The 15023-nt window shown below is 48.1% G+C and overlaps 1 protein-coding gene across 1 annotated transcript; it reads right to left on the bottom strand.

The window, feature by feature from the left end:
* Positions 1-9145: 9145 nt before the first annotated feature.
* On the bottom strand, positions 9146-14463 carry LOC116886951 (UDP-N-acetylglucosamine--peptide N-acetylglucosaminyltransferase 110 kDa subunit). Its single transcript, XM_032888451.1, has 2 exons — positions 14425-14463; positions 9146-14317 (listed from the first exon to the last, which is right to left on the bottom strand). Exon 2 carries the CDS (start codon positions 14246-14248, stop codon positions 11138-11140), a length of 3111 nt encoding a protein of 1036 aa, XP_032744342.1. The 5' UTR covers positions 14249-14317; positions 14425-14463; the 3' UTR covers positions 9146-11137.
* Between the last annotated feature and the right edge of the window lie 560 nt (positions 14464-15023).

A 15023-nucleotide genomic window follows, 5' to 3' on the forward strand; every position in this document is an offset into this window, starting at 1 on the left:
GGTAGTGGGTAGCGTGGGTAGGACAGAACCAGCCCTTCATCTGCAGAAAAATATCAGGATTGCTTTCGGCTTTGGGGTGGTCCTGGACAAAGCCACTCTGAGCAGGCTCTGTATGAACACAGGTCTTTCAGGTCCCTGGGATAAATGCCCAGAAATGAACTCAGTCAGCCATAGGATGGGGTACATTTGGTTTCCTAGGAAAACCCCAAACCCATGCAGGGTGACTGCCCCATTCCACAGCAGCTAGAATGGCCTGGCTTCTGGCGTCGTTCCCCACACTGAGGGCCCACGCACAGTGTGAGACCCCCCTGCAGTATAAGTGGCTAATGCTGTTCCTCACTTGTCTCTCGAGATCGTCTGGCAAAAAGCCCACTTGTGTCTTTTGCCTAAGTTCCCATTGCATTGTTTGGTTTTGACCACTGAGTTGTGAGAGCTCACTGTGGACCGTAAGCGCCAGTCCTTTGCCGGATGCGTGGTTTGCAAACATGTTCTCCCAGTCTGGAGCACGTCCTTTTAGCCCTTGGGCAAGATGTGTCCACCGTCTAGTGCACCTGCCTTTTACTTTTGCGGCTCGTGCTTCTGGTGTTACTCCTGAAACCTTTTCCCCTGACGTCGGGGCCTAAGGAGTTTCTATTTCCCTACGTGTTTTGTAGTTTGGGGGTTACGGTTAACCTGTGACCCAGGGTCAGTTTGTTTCAGTAGCAGCTTTGAGGCTCAAGCCAAGGGTCATTTTTCAGCCTCGACTTTGCCCCGGCAACACGTAACTCTCCTCCACTGCGTAATGTTTTTGTCCTTTTGTCAGAAAATCAGCTGGGCACAGGCCGGGCCTCTGCCTCTCTAATAAGGCCACACAGCCGTGATGACTATGCCTTTCCCGTAAGCTGTGACGTGGAAAGCCTCTTACTCTTGAGCTCCGTGAATGGAAACTTACACCTGCTCCCATGTGGGGAATTAGGAACGTTCTGGTAGCCAGTGCCTCTTGGACAGCTGCCAGTTAGCAGGCACACGGATGCGGAGCCCTGGCGCGCAGGAGATGCCAGTCGAATGGTAAATGCACTTGCCTATTTTTACCCGGGAGAGACAGATTGCTGGAAGGAGGAGAGGAAAGAATGTTTTGCATACACCATCGGGTTGAAGCCAGGGCCCTGAGGCTGCTAGACTCCACTGTGGCTTTTGTTGGCCTTTGTTCTTGGCTCTGGTGCTGGTACCCGCCTTGCCTGGACCCCAGCCATTATTAACACACCTTGGACAGGCAAAAATGTAGTGAACACTAGGAACCAAGTTTCCCGAGCTTTGGGGATAGGGTCCACCTCTGAGGTTCAGAGGCAGGAGGGAAGCCATCTTGAATGTGTCCAGGGTTGACAAGCTAGTTCAGCAAAAAGTTTAGAAGGATTAAATCTAGTGACTGATGTCCGTGACTCCGACTGAGTCACGGGGCTTTGAAAAACGTAACCGAGACGGTCGCAGCTGCTGCTCTGAGCCGGGAAACCTTCTACCGTGTAGTAGTCGCCACTCCCTCCGCAGGTGAAATGGGACCAGCCTGGGACCAAGGCACCCGGAAGTAGAATCTCCAAGGAGTCACGAGACCCTGATGCAGACAGTCCGTCTGACTGAGTGGAATCCAGTCGATGGTATCTGGTGAGAGCCAAGGCGGGGGTTTCCCAGAAAGAGAAAGGTGAACAGGCCAAGTGTAGCCGGAGAGGCAGATGGGCAACATGAATTCTAAATGGGAAAGAACAGAATCAAAGTCTCTCGGGACTAGAACTCCTGTCAGGCTATAGACCAATCCTTCACACAACATGGCGAATTCCTCAGGTTCTGGCAGCCACGAGTCCAAAGTCAAAGTGTTGGTTGGCCGTGCTCTTCTGAAGACCCTGGGAGAACGTCTTCTGTGTCTCTTCTAGATGCCAGCAGCCTGGGGTATCCCTAAACTATGGCCATATTGATCCCTCTCCTCCTCCTCCTTTTCTTCCTCTTCCTCTTCCTCCTCTCCCTTCTCTTTCTCTTCTTCCTTCTCCCCCTGTTCCTCCTTCAAGGGATGGCTTCCTGCCCTTTCTGTCATCTCTCTCTGCCCCTCTCTTTTTTTTTTTTTTTTTTTTTTTTTGTGTTCTTTTTTTTTTTTTTTTTTTTTTTTTTTTAATCTTTTTTTAGGAGCTGGGGACCGAACCCTGGGCCTTGCGCTTCCTAGGCAAGCGCTCTACCACTGAGCTAAATCCCCAACCCCTGCCCCTCTCTTAAAAAGACAAATGAGGACCCTGAGGCCCATTTGGCTAACGAGGGTCTCTCCTAAAGAGCCTTCCCTTTAACCACGTCTGTCAGCACAATGAAAGAAAACATCCTGAGAGGTCCTAAATTTAAGTCGAAAGCCAAGAGGGAGAGGCTGGAGGGGAGAGAAGGAAATGGGTAGGTGAACAGCTGCAGGCTAACCCAACAAAGACTATTTATGTTGAAAACCCCGACTTAAATCCCATCCCAGAGGGCCGTGGTGCTCCAGCCTTGTTTACATAGAAACTCCAATGAGTGTTAACTCCAGCTGGCCCACAAGCCACAGGCCTAGCCTCTACCCCAAAACTCTCTGTAGATCCCACCGCTTAACCTGTGGCTAGCGGAGGCTCTGAGGGGTCAGGTGACATTCCCCAACCGCCACCTCACCCTGCGGCTAGAAGCTTGCAGACACTTGTCCCAGCTCCTCATCCTGGTCTGGATGGCATCTAGACCTCTTTTTCCTCCCCTAGATCCCTGCCTCTCGAGAGTCAAGATGGTGGGCGACCGGCTATGGAGCTCCTTTCTTGTAATAGTTAAATGCCAATTCGCTGCTCTGCCCTATAAATATACACAGGTTCCTACGTTGAATCATGGGTGAATCTATTTATTTATTTATTTATTTATTTATTTATTTATTTATTTATTTATTTATTTGCATCCCAAATGCTGCCCGGTCCCGGTCACTCCCTCACGGAGTCCCTCCTCCCTCCTCCCTCCTCCCTCCTCCCTCATCTCTTCTCCCTTTCTCCTCTGTAGCCTCCACACCTCCACTGGAATACCTAATAGTCTCAGAGGGTGAGCAAACAGACCAGCAGGCCGAGGCAGAGTCTGGCTGCACAGGAGAGAAACCTTGGTCAGCTCCTGGAGCAGCCTTCAGCCTTCATTTTAGCTTGGAATGTTAAGTGGGTGACTTGGGAAGCAGCAGGTGAATAAAAAGCCAGAGAGGTGAGCAGGGACTCACGCTCGACAGGGAAAGAGGTCCTGTGCAGCTTTGAGCTCACCACTGGGACTGAAGGGGACAACGCTGTGATGCCTTAGGTCTGATTCCAACAGCCATGGCCATCACGAAATGATGTAGTCAATAAATTCAATCACGCTCTTTTGACCAGCACGCTTTGGGACAGCTCTCGTTTTAAGATCCAAAAGTCGGTTTGTTAACCATTAGCATTGTGTGTCCTAATCCTAATTCCTGAAACCCTGTGTTGGTTGTTTTGGGTTTTTTGTGGTTTTGGGTTTTGTTGTTGTTGTTGTTTTTGAGACTCAAAAAGGGGCGTGGCCCTTCCAAGGGGCTTCCCTTCCAACCACTTTACACAGAGTTCACTGCGGGCACTAAAGGACCTCAGACACCCCAGGAGCATGACAAGGAGGCCCTTGCACACCACCCCCATGCATGCCAACAGCGAGAGGCCTCTCTACCTCCTGAGCCCCAAGTATCTTCCATCACAAGAAGTATGTTGTGCCAGGATTGAAGGGCTCCAGAACCGGACATTTATCAGAAAAGACAGGGAAAGCCACGCTCTACCCATTCACAGATGGATGGGTCGATGCCACAAAGGGTCCGTGGCCCTGGTGTGGGTTCAGCAAGCTAAACTGTCAAGGCTCCCACAGCCACGGCTGCATCTACTGCATTACCCAACCATGGTACCAGCCCAGAACCTCATCCCCTTCGGCCTCCAAGTTGCTTCTTTGCGAAGAGACATTAGGCCTTGCCTTTGGAAGTGGTTCTGCAAACAGGACCTCGTTTTTGCCTGGTGACCGCATCAGTCAAGCCCGAGGGGCAGACTGGCCCCTCCCCTCCCCAGCTCCTATCCCACCCCTGTCAGAACACTGTGATGGGCTGTCAAAGCTGAACAGGAAGTAGAACTGTTGCCGGCTCCTACCAGACTGAGACAGAGCCTCCTAGCAACTAAAGAAACTTGGTAGCTCAACTGGCTGGGGTCCCTCTGCGAGATCCAAACAACTGATCCCAGAGTTCCTCTCCTTCTTCATCGCTGTTAATCAGGGGCCAGAGGACCAACCTGGTGTTGCTACTCAGGGACAGATAGCTCCTTACTGTGGCCTGAAGACTCCTCTCATGGCCCAAGTGAGTGGCTGTTCCCATCCTGTCAGGAGGAGCATGAGAGAGGGAAGCATGAGACAGATCCTTATGCCTAACCTTGAGGTCTCACCACTGCCTAGGAGAATCTTCACAGTGGACTTTCTCTTCTTTATCAAGGAAAGAGTTGCCAGTGTCCCTGCCCCCATCTCCATGGCCCGCCTCTCTCAGTTAGGGTTTCACTGCTGTGAACAGACACCATGACCAAGGCAACTCTTATAATGGACAACATTTAATTGGGGCTGGCTTATTGGTTCTGAGTTTCAGTCCATTATCATCATGGTGGGAAGCATGACGGGATCCAGGCAAGCATGGTGCAGAAGGAGCTGAGAGTTCTACATCTTATTCCAAAGGCAAACAGAAGACTGTCCTTCACATGGCTCTGGCTCCTGTATTGGCTGAATCTATCAGCCTGGAGTCATGGAGGGTGACATGACTATTCCTGGTTGTCACCTTGACTACGTACGTCTGGAATGAGCTACAATCCAGAAATAGAGGGCACACCTATGATCCAGATCTTGAGGCTGGAAGACACAAGTTTCTGACTTGGATCTTGGCATGGAGATCTTGAGCCATAGTGGCTATGAAAAGCTTAGGTCCGGGGCTGGAGAGATGGCTCAGTGGTTAAGAGCACTGACTGCTCTTCCAGAGGTCCTGAGTTCAAATCCCAGCAACCACATGGTGGTTCACAACCCTCTGTAATGACATCCGATGCCCTCTCCTGGTGTGTCTGAAGACAGCTACAGTGTACATAAAATAAATAAAATCTAAAAGAAAGAAAGAAAGAAAGAAAGAAAGAAAGAAAGAAAGAAAGAAAGAAAGAAAGAAAAAAAGAAAAGCTTAGGTCCAGGCAAGGCAGTACATGCCTTTAAGCCCAAGAGACTGAGGTGAGGAGATCTCTGAGTTCAAAGTTAGCCTGGGACAAAGCAAGTCCCAGATCCAGGCATGGTGGTAACACCTTTAATCTGGACCCCTCCTTCTGCTGGAGACCTACATAAGGACATAGGAAGAAGGAAGACTCACTCTTCTTCCCCTGCTTGCACTTCCTTGCCAGCACATGTGTTAGAACCTTCTTCCATAGAAGACCAGCTCAAACAACTAGCCTCGTGGGGCTGAACAACCACCAGATTCTTGGACTTCCCATTCACAGCTGCCCACTGTTGGGTTAGTTGGACCTCAGACCATACGCCATTACGATAAATTCCCTTAATATAGAGAGACATTCCATAAGTTCTGTAACTCTAGAGATTCCCGGACCAATGCGGAGAGTGAGGATCCAAGAACAACCATCCGCAGGCAGACATCTAAAGCTCTTCGTGAACCTTCAAAGCAGCCCCCACCCCCAAGAGCAATCCTGCCATTGGCGCTTGCCGCTCCCAAACCCCTCACCAGGTGACCCCAGAGACTAGAGAATCTGAGCCTCAGACACCAGACAGACTCCCGAGGGCAATCATTTCGTCTACGCTGGCCACAAGCTGTCTGAGTGGCTTTTACCTGTGTAGTCTGAGGCCTGTGATACAGTCAGCCCGCTCCGAATTCATGAAAGGAAGACGCCCCGGGGAGATGAGAGTACGCTGTGGAAAGTCTCCGCTAGCCTAGCTCTTGGATTCTTTCCTTTCCGGTTTCAAAAGGCGAGGGTAGGTGGGAGCACAGTGGGGGTGGGGTGGGGATGGGGAGAGGAGTCTGGGATGGGAACTGCCAGCAAGGCCCTGCCTGATGCCTCTCACACAACAGCCCAGCAGGCAGCACCTTCTCTCCTCAAAGAAACAGGAAATCCACCTGCAGTGACCTGAACTCATTTAGGAGATGAGGTAAAGGGTAGCTTTGCGAGTTGCGTTTTCTTCCAGGTTGTAAGCATCTGGTGCGTCATCCCTGCCCCTCTATCCCTCACCCTCCCTACACCTGTCCCCCCCACCCCCACCCCCAGAACCAGAAGGCGAGACTACTTCACAATGAAGTCTTTACTTCGGTGTGAGCCTGCGTGCTGAAGGCTTGCTCCCAGCCACGCAGAGCTATCTGAAGGTAATAGGTCCTGGAAGAGGTGGGGCCTAGAGAGAGAGAAATTTAGGTCCTTGGGTACCTGTCTTTGGAGAGGACTGTGAGACCGTGGTCTCTGTCCGTCTCTCTCACACCTGACGGTGAAGTGAGCAGCTTCCTTAACTCTGTCCGTGACATGCCATATGAGCCCAAAACAGAAACTATCAATCACAGACTGGCCCCTCCCCTCCACAATGTAGCCATTATAGCAATGGAAAAATAACAGAATTCCTCATTAGCCTCTCCTGGAGCCCGTTCACCCATAGATCCAGAACTATCTGCCTCCAAGTGGACATTAGTTGTCAGCCAGAGGTCAGGCAGCATGCTAAGTGTCTCATGGCCTTGCCACTTCATGCTTACAGTGACAGATGTCTACTGAATACCTATTTGAATAAAAATGGACCCCATAGACTCATGTGTTTAAATGCTTGGCCCATAGAGAGTGGCTCTATTAGGAGGCGTGGCCTCGTTGGAATAGGCGTGGCCTTGTTGGAGGAAGTGTGTCACTGGGGGTGGGCTTTGAGGTTTCAGATGCTCAAGCCAGGCCCAGTGAGTTGCAATCTTTCCTGCTGCCTGTGGATCCAGATGTAGAACTCTGCACCATGTCTGCTTCCCGCCATGATGATAATGGACTAAACTTCTGAACTGTATGCCAGCCCCAATAAAATGTTTTCCTTTGTAAGAGTTGCCGTGGTCTTGTTGTCTCCTCACAGCAATAGAAACCCTAAGGCAGCACCTGTTATGTGTCCAACACTAGTTTAAGGGTTAGGGCTGCTGCATAGATCAAAACACAGACACGTGTCTACAGCCACACTTGGTATTCTACCACAGCCTGCACAAGGCAGAACTAAGATCCATTTACCTCGAACTTCTTGACTGTACCCCAAGAAGATCACAGCCCTTGGGTATCTTATGTAGCTTTCCGAGAGGTACGTGCAACGGCTGGAAATGTTTGCAACCCGCCGCCAACATTCTTGGGTCCCTGAAAGGAGCTATCTATCTTCCGCTGGAACTGTCCAGGAAGAGCTTCAGGCTGGAGAGAGTGAGCACAGGCACCAGTGTGTGTTTCAGAGCCTCCTCTGTAAAACGAGGTGACAACCAGCCTCATTCACTGCTTTGTGGGGAGCACAGTGACGAAGCCCCTTTGCAAGGTGGGAAAGGGTACGGATTGTTGGAGCCCTGCCTCCCAGTTTCGCAATAGGAAGACAAAGCAGAGGAGAAGGGCCAGTCTGAGCTTTCATACCCAAGACCCAAAGCCTCCCTTTGCAACACCCACACTGACGTCAGTAAAGTCTTGTAGACCGGAACTGGCTGGGAAAAAGCAGGGAGGGCCAGCCCAGGAGTGTAGCTCTGGCAGTGGGTGTGGCTCCAGGAAAATGTGAAAGTGTGTAAAAATGGCTTCTGGGCTCAGCTAGGTCTCCCCAAACGGGCAGCATCAGTGGGCACCGTCACCTGCCCAAAACGAATCCGAGCTTCATGGGCTCCCTATGACGAGGTCCTTGCTGTGCGCAATGGCTCCCATTTCGCCTGAGTGGATTCTCAACAGCCATGGAGGCTAGCACTCATTTACAGGGTACTGAAATTGTTGCTGCCGGAGGACATGCGAGCTCACGTTTCCACCAACCCACGAACACACAACTTGGTTTGATACGTGCTCCGGTCTGAAGACACGTGTTGGTCCATGTTGCCGGGTCATTAGCACAGAGCCAGCTCACAGCGACAGCTCCGGAACCCCACCTGAACCTGGTACCTCTAACAGGGTTCTCTGAGTCACGTGGTCATGCATGCTCTGGGGCACAGGACAGCTACAGCCTGGGGCCCCCCAAGTGCTAAATCACCACCATAGAGCCCAGAAATGCTAATCACGTGGCTCTAAATAGACTGGGGAAATATTTACACCATGAGCTAAGCAGGAATGTTTGGCCTCAGCCGGGAATGAGTGTCAAGCGTCACCATTGGGGCTCAAGCTCGTCACCCCGGCTCCACAAAGCTGCGTGAGCACTGATTCCGAGTTACGGAAATCCTTTAGCAAGTGGCAAATTCGCTAACGGCCGTGACGAGAACAGTGCGAGATCGGCATTCTGATGGCCTGGAACCCACCGCTTTGCAGCCCTCACTGGTCTCCCTGCTCTTGGCCTTGGTAGAAAAGCGGTGGTGGGGAAGATCCCGGAAGTTGCGCACGCAGCAAGGACAAAGCCGATGCTCTTCACCTCACCCTCTCCGTGTTCCAGAAGGGGCTGTCACGGAGAGGGAGGTCACTACCTTTGCTTTCCTGTGATGTGTCCCCCGCTGGTGCCCACCTCCAGCCCTGTTCATGAGCCAGTGGGCCTAAGTTGTTTCTCCGACGGCATAGCTTCGCCGCTGTGACCCCCGTACTTCAGACGGGCAGGGTGGGAGCTTTGGGGTCAGCCAAGTTCTGTTGCTTATTAGCCCCGGTGACCACCCACATCACAGAGGCCTGCTGGAAATTGGGCAATATGTTCCTGGCGTCCTCCTCACAGTACGGGATCTCCTTGTTTCAAACCAGGGTCCAGCCCAGGCTAGCCAGCTTCCTTGCGAGAGAGTGAGAGTGTTGGGGAAAGCCCGTTGCTGCCTTGAACTTAACGAAAGTATGGAAATTGATCCACCATAGCCCCAACCGGGCCAAAGGAGGGACAGAATCTCCCTGTCGTTCTGTATGGACGATTTTTTTTTTTTTTTTTTAAGGGGAAATCATCCATTTATTGTTTAAGATCGCAAGACAACATCTGAATTTCTGAAGCACAATTTTAAATGCTTTACTTTTTCAATAAAGCAGAGTATAATAGAAAAAAAACAAATCAGTTTCCAGTAATATCTATTACTCTATTCAGAATTAAGTCTTCCACAGACAGGTTACCTGGAAATAAAAGCCTGTTACAATAAGCAAAGCTTTAACCAGAAAAAAGCTCATTCCTATAGGAGGAATGATGTGCTGTGTAAATGGCCACAGATCTCAGCCTTAGCGGCACTGGAAGTCTATTATCCAATCCCGCATTGAGTAGTTCAGTGAATTTTGAAAATCAGTTTACCTGTAACCATGCGGGCAATCTTTAACTGATATTTATTCAGTTAAAAAATAAATTAAGAAATCTCTTAACTGATGTTCCTTGATTTACATTACTAAAGGTACACAGTTCATCACAATGCAATTCTGCTATCAGAATTACATGAGACTCCTTGCTTAGGTTTTAATTAGCAGTAAGGATCACAAATTCAAGTTCTTAATTATCAATAATTTGTCAGCTAAGGTACATTCAGGCAAGAGCTGCAACTACAGAATAGGTGCACTGCCTAGGTGCTTTGAAAGGACATAATCTACAGCACTACTAACAGACAAAACTGATCTGTGACTGGAGAGTATAAGTGCAGTAGAGCAGTACAAACATATTCATATGTTTAAGCCTCAAGCCCTCCACCCTTTACTGAAATGCAACTGCTTTTTACCATCAAGAATTCAAGCTCCACGAGGGCCAATGTCTAATTTGTAGTCTAAACCAAGTGGTGTTACAAATTCACTGCTACCAAGGCTGAATCCATAGATTTTGGAACTAAGTCCGGACAACACATCCTAACACAGTCTAAAAATAACTGCCTGGATAGAGAGATGGTTCTTCAGAGCTTTCACTTCTAAATCTGTCAATGAAAATTATTTAATGTACTGGAGATAACTGTAACTTACTAATCAAATATTCGAATACTTATATACTTACCTGGGATTTCATTTCTGCTGAAAGAAATAGGAAGAACAGGACTCACTTTAAAAAAAAAAACAAACTTTAGAAAAGAAGGTAAAAATCTTATCACACACTATCACTTTTGGAAGCAGCATAGGAGGGGCAGTCAAGGGCTGAAACACTGGTGAAATAGGTAAAACTTAGGCAAAAAAATAATCTACATTATTATCAGTAACAGTACCACAACTGTGACCTTCATGATTAATATTCACTCCTAAGAATTTTCATTTGGCACCAGATGGCGTGTTTAAGAGAAACACTCTGGGATGTCTGAAAGCAGACTTGGTTTTGTTAGCAGTCACAGGAGAATTTAAATGGAGGCTGGGGGCGGGGTGTGGAAAACAGGCTGAAAAATGTTAAGTCATCATCTACACAAAGCACTGACAGTGCCAAGCATTAGGTCAGACACTAAAATGACTGATATAGGCTCATGTGGTTTATAAAACCTATAAAAAGACTACACCAGCAAGGTCCCTGTCACCCTGTCAGAGTTCAGACACTAAAACAGGAAGCAACATTTTAGTTTAAAACCTCATCTCAGAAGAATCAAGATCACTTCACATGAAAAAAAAAATACCTGAAAGCAAACATTTTTAAAAGCTTCAAACCCCAAAACATAAAGAAAAAAATAAAGGATCAGAAGATTTGATCAATCCACGGAATCACAAAATGGCTGGTTAATCTCTATCTCCCTCCACATAAGCATCCCATGGAAGACCAAAGGAGACCAGACATTCCAGACCTGTGCACCACCTGTTTGCTGCAAAACTCTACAGAGATTCCTTGTGGAATAGTAGTTTCTTATTTCTTGTCTCTCCCTATCATGCAGGAAGCAAGTCTGGCTGTGCTATTCTATTATCATTATATATCACCCATCTGCAACACAGTACTATACAGATAAGCATAAAGCATGTTATCTAGTTCCCTTTCCCCCAGAAGGTTGAGGCTCAGGTATAGGGGCAATTCTCCTGTGCGCAGTCTTTATTCAGGCTGACTCAGTGACTTCAACAGGCTTAATCATGTGGTCAGGTTTGTTGCCAGCTGCATAATGCTCCCACATCTGCAGATACAGCCGCTCTAATTCCATTGTGTATTGTTTGGTGTTGAACAGAGGGCTAGATATTCTCTGTTTCCAGACTTTGCCACGAATTTTCTTCAGGTATTCTAGATCGGTCCCCAGTTTTACAGCTATGTCTTCATATTCCTGTCTGCTTTTAGCAATGAGCTCAAGACATCCTAGACAAGTGAGCTGAGAAGCTGCAACTCGAGAGGCAAGAGTCTCTCCTGGCATAGTCACCATGGGTGTTCCTGCCCAGAGAACATCCATCCCTGTGGTGTGTCCGTTACACAAAGGAGTATCCAGGCAGACATCAGCCAGCTGACCTCTCCTGACATGCTCCTCTTTAGGAGCCACAGGTGAGAAAATGATACGGTTCTGGGGAAGGCCCATATTTTGTGCATATTGTTGAATATTGGGCTCTCCTACTGCTGGAAAACGCAACAGCCAAAGCACGCTATTAGGCACACGTTTCAGAATATTTGCCCACATCTGCAAGGTAGAAGGGTCAATTTTATATAACTGATTAAAGTTACAGTACACAATGGCATCTTCTGGTAGCCCATACTGGGAACGGGTGGTTACAATAATGGTACGGGGAACTTCCTCTCCAGTTGCAGCCTTGTTATTGATCTGTGTAGTAGCCAGTCCATTGCTAATACTGAATCCATTAATTGTTATCTGAATCTGCCCTCTGTTAATCATTTCAATTACTGCTTCTGCAATCGTATTCATGGGAATAACGGGCATGTTAAGAGCTGTGTTAGTGGTGTCTGCATTGTCACCTCCATCAGGACATTTCATCTTGACGATCTTCACATCGGGTAGACTATCGAGAAATGCTTTGAGATCGATGCCATTCAAAACTATTCGATTGTCATAAATGTGCCCGTTAGATTTAAAATCGATGACTGCTTTTTTCTTCAGGTGTGGGAACATATTAGCATGATCACCAATAAAGAACGTATGGGGCATATAAGCCAGTTTTTCAGAATACTGCTCTGCAACTTCAGCTGGGGAAGTTTCCTGATCAGTGATGATGTAATCCATGAACAGTGCGCCACTAGTCCCAGGATAGCCCAGCCACATAGCCTGAATAGGAGCTGGCCTGAGAGCAAAGAGCTCATTTCGGGCACCCTTGGTGTACCCATTCATATTGACAAGGATGTGAATTCCATCTTGGTGGATGCGGTCAGCTGCTTTTCCATTGCACGGAATCTGAGAAAGATCAATGAAGTGATTGGCTTCCGCCATCACCTTCACTCGGAAGTTTGTACCGTCATCCGGGCTCAAGGCATAGCAGAATACCTCAAACTTATCAGGGTTGTGCATGCCTGGAATAGACTGCATAAGGTGTGAAGTAGGATGATTCCCAAAGTCAGAACTCACATAGCCTACACGCAATCGGCCATCACTGAGCTTCAAGTCTTTTGGATGCTCATATGGTGGTTTATGAAGGACATTAATCTTATCCAAGCAGAGATTCCCATGCCTCTCTGCAATGGCCTTCCTGAAGCCATGGGAAAGAGGGTACAGCATGCTATGATGAGGATGGACAGAAGGCAGCCTATTCTTCTCTAGCTGCTCAGCTACAATACTAACCAATTTCTTCATCCGCTCATCATAGTCTGTCCAATCACAGACAATCTGTAGGCAATGAGCCAAGTTACAATAAGCATCAGGAAAGTCAGGCTTAAGTTTCAGAGCTGTGCGGTAGGAAGCTATTGCTTCTGGAATATTCCCTGAATCCTTGTGAATGGAAGCCAGATTGCTGTGTGCATCTGCGAAGGCAGGATTAATCTGGATGGCACGAGTATAACACTGCAAAGCTCCCTGAACATCCTGCATCTCCTTTAAAGTGTTTCCCATATTGGAATAAGCATCAGCAAATGTAGGACTGATTCTTATGGCTTCCTTATAGTGCATCAGTGCTTCCTGCAGCTTGCCCTGCTGTTGCAGTACACTTGCTAAATTGGAATGTGCAGCAGCAAACTCTGGGAAGACCTCTAATGCTTTGCGATACAGGCGAACTGCCTCTTCAATATTGCCCTGTTCCCGTTTGATGTTGGCAAGGTTATTCAAAGAGTCTGCATGGGTAGGACACAGACGAAGAGCTGTGTTATAACAATCTTCTGCTTCAGCAACACTGCCCTTCTCTTTGAGAGCATTTGCTAGGTTGCAGTATGCATCAGGGAAATGTGGCTGCAGTTCTATAGCTCGCCTGTAGGTATCAATGGCCAGGTCTATAAGGCCTTGCTCATAGTACACACAAGCCAGGTTGCCGTGCACCACCGCATGATTTGGGCTCAAACTTAAGGCACGAAGATAAGCTGCCACAGCTCTGTCAAAAATCCGTGCCTCTTTCAAAACATTTCCTAAATTGATATAAGCATCCAGAAAATTTGGGTCAAGGGTGACAGCCTTTTCAAAGTGATGAATTGCCAGCCAAATCTCCCCTTGTGCATTGAAAACACAGCCGAGATTACTCCAGGCTACAGCAAAGTTTGGTTGCGTCTCAATTGCTTTCAAATAACATGCCTTGGCTTCTTCCAAGCGACCCAGGGCTTTGAGCAGGTTCCCCAGGTCACTGCGAACACAGTACAAATCAGGATTGTACTGAAGAGCAGAGACGTATGCTTGCACTGCTCCCTCCATGTCACCTGCTGCTACCAAGGCTGCTGCCAGGTTAATATAACCATCAATGAAATCAGGCTTGAGCCGCAAAGCATGTCGATAATGCTCAATTGCTTCCTGCAATTGCCCTCTTTCCTTGTATACATTTCCCAAATTCGAATAGGCTTCTGCTAGAAGGGGATTCTGTTTAATTGCCAAGGTGCTAAAGTGAGCAGATCTGTCCAGCCTTCGACACTGGAAATGTATAGATGAAAGTAATAAAAGAACACCAGTATTGTCAGGCTCTTGTCTCCAGAGCTGCATGCAGTGTCTCTCAGCTGCCTCAAAGTCTCCTGCCTGATATTCCCGATGTGCCAACTCAGCTAACCCTGTGCTGTCGGCCACGTTGCCCACGGAAGACGCCATCTGGAGCTTCTTGAGATAGAACAAGGGGATAATTGACTTCTACTGCCGCCACTACTAACAAGAATGTTTCTAGAGGTAGCAGAAAAAGGGCAGCAGCCAAATCAGTGTTTTGGAAGGCTTAGGGGGTGGCAGAATATACTGAACTAGAATCTTAAGAACTCTTGTTAGACATCTACCTCGCACTGTCTTGAAATGGCGGCGACGGCTCCTCGACCTCGATTTTTTTTTAAATTATTCTTTTTTTCGGAGCTGGGGACCGAACCCAGGGCCTTGCGCTTGCTAGGCAAGCGCTCTACCACTGAGCTAAATCCCCAACCCCGTGTATGGACGATTTATGTGGCCAGTAGCAGCCCGGCTCTGTAGCCTCCAGAAGGGTCTGAGGGACGTCCACAAAGTGAATTTCCCCAGAAGATTTTTCTGCTCTGTAGCCTCCAGAAGGGTCTGAGGGACGTCCACAAAGTGAATTTCCCCAGAAGATTTTTCTTGAAGATTTATTTGAGGATGGAAAGATAGCTCAGTGGTTAGAGCACTGGCTGCTCTTCCAGAGGTCCTGAGTTCAATTCCCAGCAACCAGGTGGTGGCTCACAACCATCCGTAATGGGATCCGATGCCCCCTTCTGGTGTGTCTGAAGACAGCGACAGTGTACTCACATGTACAAGGCCTAACATCACTTCACTTTTTTTTTTTTTTTTACAAAAGAGATTTATTTAAAATGTGTACAGTGCTCCGCCTGCATGTGTGTCTGCACACCAGAAGAGAACACCAGATTCCATT

The sequence above is a fragment of the Rattus rattus genome, chromosome 18 (assembly GCF_011064425.1).
Source record: "Rattus rattus isolate New Zealand chromosome 18, Rrattus_CSIRO_v1, whole genome shotgun sequence".
NCBI classification, from domain to species: Eukaryota; Metazoa; Chordata; class Mammalia; order Rodentia; family Muridae; genus Rattus; species Rattus rattus.